General features: G+C 30.7%; 1 protein-coding gene across 1 annotated transcript; it reads left to right on the top strand.

The window, feature by feature from the left end:
* The first annotated feature begins 910 nt into the window (after window positions 1–910).
* LOC145013292 (putative polygalacturonase At1g80170) lies at window positions 911–5,723 on the top strand. The gene is made up of 9 exons (XM_078972096.1): window positions 911–1,194; window positions 2,048–2,176; window positions 2,622–2,792; window positions 2,913–2,933; window positions 3,515–3,722; window positions 4,437–4,518; window positions 4,626–4,734; window positions 4,953–5,069; window positions 5,156–5,723. Exons 1-9 carry the CDS (start codon window positions 967–969, stop codon window positions 5,450–5,452), a joined length of 1,362 nt encoding a protein of 453 aa, XP_078828222.1. The 5' UTR covers window positions 911–966; the 3' UTR covers window positions 5,453–5,723.
* The last annotated feature ends 5,061 nt before the right edge of the window (window positions 5,724–10,784 follow it).

Here is a 10,784-nt window from a genome sequence, read left to right as displayed (position 1 = left end):
TTCCCTTACACCTATAAAATTTAATTTATAAAAGACAATAATGTCCTTTGATTAACCATATCTTCTATCATAGTTTTTACCATTCACCATGCCATCTTCTATACAAGCACCAAACCAAACATATGACTCCCATCACATTTTCATTGCTACCCCTGATCGCTTCACCTCCATGTTGTCACATTTCCATGTTCCTATAAAAATAAAAAAAAAATAAAAATAAAAAAGAAGCTAGAAAACCTTTAAACAAAATTCAAATATCAAGATTCCAACACAACACAATCCATACAATTTCCAAATCTTTACAATCTCTAAAAGATCAAAGTCACGAAAGTTAAATCGTTTATATCTCAAAAGCATGATCTACCTAAATAAATCAAATTCATATAGTAAAATTAATGGTTAAAATTTTAACTTTGGAAAAAAGATTGCAGTAATCATATATTATGTATGTAACATATTAAACAATTGGCTCCCTGAAACTGAAAAATTAACAAAAATCGAGAAATAGCTTATCTACAGTCAAATAACATTTGATAAATGTTAGAGTTTATAATATAATCAGATAGAAAGAATTAATTTATGTTTTGTGTGTCACATTTAATTTTCTTAGACTTAATTCTACCATGTGGAGACTTTTTGAAAGGAGAAACTTTGAAGGATGTTAATCTAACGTCGGCTACTAGTGGGTCCCAAAGACAGAAAACAAAAGACGCTTTTAGACTCTCTGTGAAATTTAGTGACGATTTAGACAAGTATTTGAAGAGTAAAGCGAAGGTTTCCTAAAAAATACTTGAAGCTTGAGCATGTAGAAAATCTAACACCTTCATGTACTTTTAAGCAAAGCCAGGTACAACTATATCATCATTTATACCACTAATCTATACATATAAATTAAAATCCTCATGTCTTCTTTTTGATTTATACAAATCTATCGGTTTTTCTCAAACTAACAAAACCTTTTAAAGCATGGGCAAAATCGACTTTTTCTCTATTCTTGTTGTTTTGTTATTGGTTCATGGCACTCATGTTGTAAAAAGTTTTTATGGTTTTGATGAAGTTGAAAGTTTGGATGTTGAAGATGATGAAATTGAGTTCTTGGAGTTGCCTTGGTGGTCAAGTCAACATGGTAGCAAGGTTATGATCAATGTGGATAGCTTTGGTGCAGTTGGAGATGGTGTTTCTGACGATACAAAGGTGAGTATGTGGAAATGTCTAAAATACCCTTTTCAAGAAATTGTTTTGTGATATGAAATGTCTAAAATACATTTTTCAAGATTTTTTTTTATAGCGGTTTCCATATGTTTTTGTTTGTGGAAATGGAGTTTCTGATGATGCAAAGGTGAACATGTGGAATGTTTAAAATACCCTTCGAAAAAATGTTTTGTGTGATTTGAAATGTCTAAGACACCCTTTTCAAGAAGAGAAATTAAATGATCTCCTCCTATTTATTCCTAATATCTTCCTACTTATTTTAGATGGTGATAAGTGTCATTAAATTTAATTTAAATTTGATTGAGATTTTGAATTTGTACACTTATCATCATCTTAAATAGGTAGGAAGAAAAATAGGAAAAAAAGTAGGATGATATTTATTTTTCTTTCAAGAAATTAGTTTTATAATAGTTTCCGTAACTTGTTGATTGTGGAAATGGAGTTTCTGATGATACAAAGGTGAATATGTGGAATATCTAAAATGCCCTTTAAGAAATTGTTTTTTTTTTATCCGATATATCTAAATTACCCTTCAAGAAATTGTCTTCATTTGAAAGGTCTAAAATACCCTTCAAGAAATTATTTTTATAGTAGTTTCCATGTCCTTTTCTGTGTGGAAAATGGAGTTTCTATGACACAATGGTGAAGATGTGGAAATTACTAAAATACCCTTATAGAAATTGTTTTTTCATTTGTCGTACCTTTTGCTACGCAGCATGTAACTCACCAAGATGCTTCTAAGCAATTGTTTTTCATTTCCGAAATGTCAGAAATACCCTTAATGAAAAAAATATATTTTTTTAATCCAATAAGTTTTGATTTATTTATTTTTCAGGCATTTGAAAATGCATGGTCAAAAGCCTGCTCTACAGCAAAAGCCGTACTTTTGGTTCCTCCTGGTCGCTCTTATCTTGTTAATGCAACAAGATTTAAAGGACCTTGTGCTACAAAGTTAATTGTTCAGGTATTAATTTTCTTTTAAATATGGAAAGAAATATGTAGGACATTTTAAAATTAAAGCTTAACTATAGTGTTGGGATGGAGATAATGTAGTTATTTAAAAAATTGAAGCATTTCACTCACTATTATTCACTAACATCTTCTAAGAATTTTTTTTTCATTCGAGAAATACTTAAAATACCCTTCAAGAATGACATAATAAGGGAACCATCACAATAGTCTTTTCTAATGGTGACATTGAACAAGATTTAAAAGTTTTCAAAAATAGAAATGTTGCAATTTTTCTGGAGGGAGCATACATTTTAAAGATAAAATACTAAAGATCTTATTCATTTTAAAAATAGAAATGTTGAAATTTTAACGAGGCATCTCTTGATCGAAATTTAGGCAATTTGCGTAAGTATTTTTTAGTAGATAATTAATAAAATGATGAATATAATTATATACAGATCGATGGAACAATCGTAGCTCCAGATGAACCCAAGAACTGGGATTCAAAAAATCCTCGGAATTGGCTTCACTTTTCTAATCTGACCGGAGCCACTTTCCAAGGACATGGAATTATTGATGGATCCGGCAAGAAATGGTGGGCTGCATCTTGCAAAAAGAATAAGACAAACGTAAAATCTTTATTCTTTCCGAAAACTCCAAATTAACCATCATAAATAAATTATTAACTCATAATTCAATATAACCGATAAAAATCAAGTTATTGACATACTTTTTTTCTTGTTTTACAGCCTTGCGTAGGAGCACCATCGGTAAGAACTCAAGGACCTACTTGATACACATAATACAGTTTGTACTGCGTTTAACAGGCATTAGACTTGGATTATAACTTATTTCAATAGGTTAGGTTTTTGATTAAAACCGAACAAAAAATTTTGGTTTTTTTGACTTTGAAAAATTGGATTAAGGTTTTTATTTTAATGTTTTTTCATCAACCATGCCAATAAGTTTTTTAACAAAAAAAAATAAGTAAATTTACTAAAATATAACAAGTAAATTTACTAAAATATAATTAGTGACGATGTAAACACAAGTTCGTTATTTTAGTTATTAATAAAAACCATAAAAGCATTTTAATTTTTGACGTACTCACTCATTTAAAATTAAACATAAATCAATGTCGTTTGGGTTTTTCGGTTCTTTTTTTTTTCTCGGATTTTATATAAAAATTAAAAAAAATATCTACAAAAGGTTTCGATTTTGAGTTTTTCAATTCATCCCCATGACCAAAAAGTACCATAAAAAGCTTGCAGTCAGTCATGTCCCGTGTAACAAACACGTTCTATATATGGTTTTGAATGAAATTTATTTTAACATAGAAGATTGTATACAGGCGTTCACAATTGATCAAAGTTCATCTATAAAAGTGCAAGGTCTTACTTTCCAAAATAGTCAACAGATGCATTTTGTCATCTCTCATTGTGACTCTGTGCGCATAAATAGTGTTGTAGTTTCTGCTCCTGAAGATAGTCCTAACACTGATGGAATCCATCTTACTGGATCAACCAACGTCGTTATTCAAAACAGCAAAATTGGAACAGGTTTTTTTTTTTTTTTTTTTTTCTTGTCTTTCATGTTCTATAATATATAGATATAATCATATAAAAGCTCCTCTCGTTACCAAAAATCCTACTTTTGTTTTATCGTTATTATAACATTCAACTTTTGAAATTCTACCCAATTATAGAACTGCCATCTAGATTGAAAACAATAATTGGGAATATTTTCTGAAGTATAATTTGGTAATAAGATACTATGCGAAAGTATAATGTTTTAATAGAAAGAAATGAGAGTAGCATGATATAATACATTATATGAAAGTACAAATCAATGAAAGCAAGTTTCTATTTCTTGCCTCTTCGTTATAATTCATTAGTAAAAATTTTAACACTAATAAAGGATACCAAGATTTTGTGCAACTTTTTAGCCTAAAGTTACCTGATATGGGTCCACAAGATTTTTATTTTGTGAAGGATCTTAAGCCATTGACTAATAGTCAAATTGTTTTTTTGTTGACCTTTAAATGTTCCAATTCTTATGAGATTAATAAAACATATAAATGGTTGATTTTAACGTCTAAGAGACTACTTTCAACTTCAAAATCGATATGAAAATTCTTTAAATGTAATAACTATGATAAACTATATATAAAACAACCAAGTGTCAATATACTTCAAATAGAATCCAACAAATATAACATTTGACCACAAAAATAATGTACTAACCGTTTATCTATTTTCACACATGTTGTTTAGGTGATGACTGTGTCTCGATTGTGAATGCTAGCTCAAATATCAAGATGAAGAATATTTATTGTGGGCCCGGTCATGGAATTAGGTGTGTTTTGATTTCCATGAATGTTTGATTAATATATATTTATATAATATTTAAATGATTAAATAAAAAAAAAGGGGAATAGTTATTAAAGATTTTGGTGTTTGCAGTATTGGAAGCTTGGGTAAGGATAACTCTACTGGCATAGTATCAAAAGTAGTCCTGGATACAGCTTTCTTGAAAGGCACTAGTAATGGCCTCAGAATTAAAACATGGCAGGTACTTACATAATAAGTATTAATATAAATATATTAGTTATTATTAAAAAAGGTGTGATTAGAATAATGATTAAATTATTTTAATGAAGCAAGTAAACTCTTATTTATATTTAGGCAAAAATATTTCGTTCTTCTTGAATGCACATACATGATTTAATTCGATATATTTTAGATGAAAAAGCATCGGGTTTTTAAATTTATATCATGTTTTAAACACAGGGAGGATCAGGTTACGTTAAAGGCGTACGCTACCAAAATGTAAAAATGGATAATGTAGCCAATCCCATCATAATCGATCAATTCTATTGCGATTCACCTAAAAGTTGTCAAAATCAGGTACAATTTCTATCATATCTTAATTTTCAACATTTACATTAAGAATAACAAAAAACTCTTGAATCAACTTTTTTTTCCTTGTACAGACGTCAGCTGTGGAAATAAGCCAAATAATGTACCAAAACGTCACCGGATCATCAAAAAGCACAGACGCAATGAAATTTGCATGCAGCGACACTGTGCCTTGCAATAACATAATTTTAAAAAACATCAATTTACTAAAGCTTGATGGTAAAACAGCCCAAACTTATTGCAATTCTGTTACAGGAATTAATTATGGGCAAGTTCAACCTTCTGCTGATTGTTTGACTTCATCTGATAAGTCGTCTATTGAAGAAATTGAGGTCAATGATGATGAGCGCTTGATTCATAATGAGCTTTAGCTCGATTTCCTCGAGTCTTAGGTGCTCTAGAGGCTACTTTATATAGTATATATGAGCCTATACAGATACTGTATAGGCTCAACAAATTATATAGATACGATATGTGTTTTAAGTTTTGTGAAATCTTGTAAAAAATATACTAATGTCGAATGGATTTGCTATCTTTTTGTCATGTATTGTCACGTTATGGTTCTCCATAAGAGGTGTGTCAGATACTCAAATATTTGGATTTCACCTTCTTTATTACGGGGACATTGTGATTTATCTTTCACATGTTAGTTATAGAAATAGTTTGTGGGGGACATTGTGATTTATCTTTCCCATGTTAGTCCCGAGATTAATTTGTGTGGAATGCCTAAGGTGGTGTACGCCAAAAAATATTGTCATGTTTAATCACTTTGATAGTTTCGTATTTTAGGTTTTTATTTATATCTTTACATTGCTTGATGCAAGCAAGAAATGATTAAAACGTATAGAACAGTGAGTGAAAATTTGAATTTTTTATGTAAATGAATTAAACCTATATAAGTTTTACTGACCATTGAGTTTTTCTTTAAGGACAAGCTACACATGACAATGTTTGGTTCTTTGTTTTTGTTTTAAACTATCCATGTTCAATGAATCTTTTCTTGAGTTTATTTACCTTTGGTTTTCATATGATGTTAGTTTTTGGTAATTGCGTTTAATGTATTAAACTATGGTAACATAACATCAATATCTATTAGTGACACTTTCGACTCATTTAGCACCATGCATAACATAGTTGGTTTCAAGATAATGTACAAATGGCTAGGGTTTAAGTGTTAGTTTCCACAACATGAGAGTTTGAATTCCGATATTGAATGGGACTCCTTGTGGGCATTGTATTTTAATGTTAGTCTCCTAGTGAAATGTTGTGTACACGATTTATAATTCACTAATATTTCTTTCATATTGTAGTTTTGAGACGAGAGGATGTGTGTCGGCTCATGGGTTACTAAAGTGATAATCAATTTTGTAAAAAAGTTAACTAAATTGTTTAAATTTTTTTTGATTCTAGCTATATTTTATCTCAAATGAGCAAGATTAAAATAATATAGTTAGAACTAAAACATAATTAGATGAGTCGATGATTGAATGTTGTTCTAAGGACATTGTGATTTATCTTCTCCACGTTAGTTTTGAGACTAGTTTGTGGGGGATGCCTAAGGTGGCGTATGCCACAAAATATTGTCATGTTTAATCAATTTGACAATTTCAAATTTTGGGTTTTTTATTTATATATTTACATTGCTTGAAGTAGGCAAGAAATGATTAAAACGTATAGAAAAGTGAACGAAAATTGAAATTTTTTTGATGTAAATGAATAAAACTTATATAATTTTTACAGATGATTCAAGCTTTCTTTAAGAACAAGCTACACATGATGATATTCAAATCTTCGTTTTTGGTTTTAACTATCCATGTTCAATACATCTTTGCTTGAGTTTATTTACCTTTGGTTTTCATAGGATGTTAGTTTTTGGTTATTGCGTTTAATGTATTAAGCTATGGTAACATAACATCAATATCTATTAGTGACATCATTTAGCTACATGCATCACATAGTTGGTTTCAAGATGTCACACCCTCGGCCGATGATAGAATCGTCGAGCTGCGCGACGTTAGAATGTTGGATCACAGATAGTAAACATACGTTAAACAATACAAAACAAGATGTAACATAGATATCACTTCCATTATGAGTAAAATGTTACATCGGTATATGTTTTATTGAAGTCTCTAATAGAAAAGGGTGCCTCTATAGTTAGGCATAAAACTAACTGATACAAAGCTTCCAGTAGCTCCAAAAGCTTCCAGTAGCTCCATTGATTAACCGATGCTCCAAGGAGTGCATCTTCTATCGCATGGTTTCCTAGGAATACATGTGGTTTTGAAATGGTCAACGTAATGTTGGTGACTTCACATGTTTTATAGTTTGAAAATACTTTTTACATGTAACTATATGTGGCTATAAAAGTATTTCGGCCTACATGGTTTTAAGGTAAGATTTTACTGTTTGTTGGTACTATGGTTTTCTTACTCGATTTGATGTTGACTGTATACTACTATTCTCTTTAGGCGTCTCCTTACCAAATGTAGTATATTAGGTGTTTCCTATGGTATGTTTCTATCTTGCTTCTTATATCTAATAAGGTAGGTTAACAACTTACTGTCCTATAATTGTTTGCTAGAGGTGGGTTAATAGGATACGGTTATATCCTATAACTGTTTAGTATTCTTGCTATATAACATATGCTTAAGATGTTCCTCATTTTGAATGTTTATAGTATTTATTACATGATATGTGCATAATTAACTACATATTTAATGTATATTTCTAATACTTTTAGCTATAATTATGCTTAACATGGAACAAAAGATATTTATTATGTTTAAATTGTGTTTTGTAGAGGCAAAGACTTGCTCAAGAATAAAAGGAAGAATATGAGGAGTTGGAAGCATGAAACAGAAGCTAAAACAAAAGAAGAAAACAAAAGGTCTGAAGACCACATCATGGTCACATAAACACAACATGGTGATCGGAAGAATCACGACCCATTTGTTGACATGGCAGACACGGGATTAACACGAAGACCACGTCATGGTGGTGGTCTAGGTTGCTAGTGTTGTGTGGCACGATCCGATGCGAGTTTCAATGTTTATTTGAGCCAATATATATGTTATAGTGTATTTGTGGCTTCCCTATCTTAGTGAAATCATGAAAAAAAAAACACGAACTTGCTTCGTTTGAGGGCTGCAATATGATTAGTATTGTGTACCATAAATGTATCCAGGAGATCTTATGTAGACATTGCACCTTAGGCTAATACCTCTAACCAATAAGGGTTGAAGTTAAGTTCCCTTGCTTAAGCATATGTTTTATAAGATTTTTAGTTTTGAGTGAAAAAAAAAGAGAGAAAAAAATAGAAAAAGTAAAAAAAAAAAAAAAGTTGCAAAAGTTGAAGAATAAGAGTCTACAAGCTATGTAGATCAAGAAATATCATGAAGAAAAACTCCAAATTATCAAAAACTCAAGAATAAGGAAAAATTTTCCAAGTTATTTATTGTATTTTTATTTTCTAGGTTATTTTTCCATATGTATGCTTAGGGATTCAACCAAAAATACCTTGAGGTTAAGAAAGTTTTATGGGGATGGATTCGGAGGGATTCATAAAATGAGCGTTGTTCAAAAGAAGTGGAAAACTGTTTATGAAGATTGTAAGTATTTCGGATTGGGGAAGTTCTTAGGAGAAATTTAAACACAAATATATGCATTGCAGTCTTGGAGTAATGGACAGGCTCAAAATAGATTATTTTGTCTGATGTTGGTAGTTAAAGTTTTGATATGATGATAATAAGATCAGTTTCGCTTGGGGGCAATCAAAAGCCAAATGTGGGGTATTTTGATAGTGCATAATTAACTATATATTTAATGCATATTTATAATAATTTTAGCTACAATTATGCTTAATATGGAACAAAAGATACTTATTATGTTTAAATTATGTTTTGTAGCGCCGAAGACTTGCTTGGGACAAAAAGGAAGCATATGGGGAGCTGAAAGCAAGAAACATGAGGTAAAACAAAAGAATAAAAGAAAAGGTCCGAAGACCAAATCGTGATCACATAACTGCAATGTGGTGATTGGAAGAATCACGACCCATTTGCTGATGTAGTAGACACAGGATTAACACGAAGACCACATCATGGTGGCAGTGAACCACAACGTGGTGGTCAGATTTCCTCAATTACGAAATCCCGAACATTAGGTCAAAACTGAGAGGATGCATTCGGTTCTCTGAGGTTAGTTGTGACAAACAAACCCTTAGAAACCGATAGAAAGTCGAAATTCAAGAGAGGTCAAGAATTGTAGAAGACTTAGAAGATATTCAACATTCATCTAGTTGGTTTGCTTATTAAACTTATGTTTAGCTTACTTTACTTAGATCTAATGTGTTTTTCTGCTACAATGAGAGGCTACTCACCTTTTACTCCTTTTTGGTGAAGATGAGCTTGATACATATGTGTTGATTTCGATATTAGATGAGTATTATTGATTTTACTTGTTTTTTTATATATATAAAGCCTATCATGTTTAAGTTCTAGTTTATATTGCTTATAAATAAGATTTTGTGTGTTAACTGATCATATTAATTACAGGAATATATCTCCTAATTGTTTATGATCATTAGATATTTAGAGCTAGGATTAATCACATATTAGTTTAAGTAATTAAGCTAGTAACTTTAACTGTTTTAGAGAGTATAAATAGTATTAAGTTGTTCTTGGTTTCTTGAATTGATCATATATATGAGAGTAACTCATATCATTCCTAATCCAATTGTGCTATTATCAATTTGGTGTTTAACTTGTGCATTGATCATTGCTTTGTCATTCATACATTAGTAAGCCTATATATTTGATCATAATAGCTAGATAATTGGTATTCAATATAATCTATCCATAAGAAATCAATGATAGGATTAAATGAAATCGAATCTAGGCAGAAGTATTTTTTTTAATTGTTGAAGTTACTTTGTTTTTGTTGCTTGCTTGTTTGATAGTTGATATTAAGTTATTCTGATCTTGAAAATCTGTAACCCCCCCCCCCCCCCCCCCCCGGAATCATAGTTCGTTTAATAGTTTAATTAGAAGTAGTTAATTTAAGTAATTGAATTCTGTTCCCTATGATCAACACCCGACTTACCTGAGCTATACTATAAACTGACTAGGTAAATTGCATATAGGTTCATAGTTAGTAAGAGTTTGTTAAATTATAACTTAAAAACTAAATAGGTACTTTTTCTGACATCAAAGTTTTTGGCACCGTCGCCGGGGAATAACTTATTTGATAATCTATTTAATTCCTTTTGGTTATTCGATCATTTTTGTGGGGTAAAACCCACAAAAATTTAACTTTATGCAATTAGTAGATTTTGTTTTTCTTTCTGAGACACATCCGCATCATGGTTATCCTTACAACGTCGTGGTCTCACTTCAATGAATTTATTAGTTTACTGATTTTTATTCCTTTTACGCATTTTTGTTTTGTTTCAGTGATTTATGACCCAAGTATCTAAAACTCCTATTGTTCCTCCACTTCAAGACCTAGAATCCACTTTCCACAAGAAGAAGGATAAGAAATTCAATGAGTCAACAAGCACTTTTCAATAAGACAAAGGATTTGAAAGCGTTGAGAGGATGCTAGATAAAAGGAATTGATACGAGCCACAATCCTCTACCGAAGGAAGTTAAGACAATTTGGAGATTAAAAGCAAGGCTGAAGAGATTACAAGCATTACAAGAACGA

Source organism: Lactuca saligna, chromosome 8, assembly GCF_052625555.1.
Source record: "Lactuca saligna cultivar CGN05327 chromosome 8, ASM5262555v1, whole genome shotgun sequence".
Classification (NCBI taxonomy): Eukaryota; Viridiplantae; Streptophyta; class Magnoliopsida; order Asterales; family Asteraceae; genus Lactuca; species Lactuca saligna.
Note: the sequence above shows the minus strand (reverse complement) of the source record. Positions and strands in the feature narration are given on the sequence as shown.

What these genes read in the sequence shown, in the direction of transcription:
- LOC145013292 (XM_078972096.1), top strand. Translation starts at nt 967, where the DNA reads ATGGGCAAAATCGACTTTTTCTCTATTCTTGTTGTTTTGTTATTGGTT. An exon ending in CTACAAAGTTAATTGTTCAG is followed by an intron (nt 2,177 to 2,621) that starts GTATTAATTTTC and finishes AATTATATACAG; the next exon opens with ATCGATGGAACAATCGTAGC. An exon ending in GGGCCCGGTCATGGAATTAG is followed by an intron (nt 4,519 to 4,625) that starts GTGTGTTTTGAT and finishes TGGTGTTTGCAG; the next exon opens with TATTGGAAGCTTGGGTAAGG.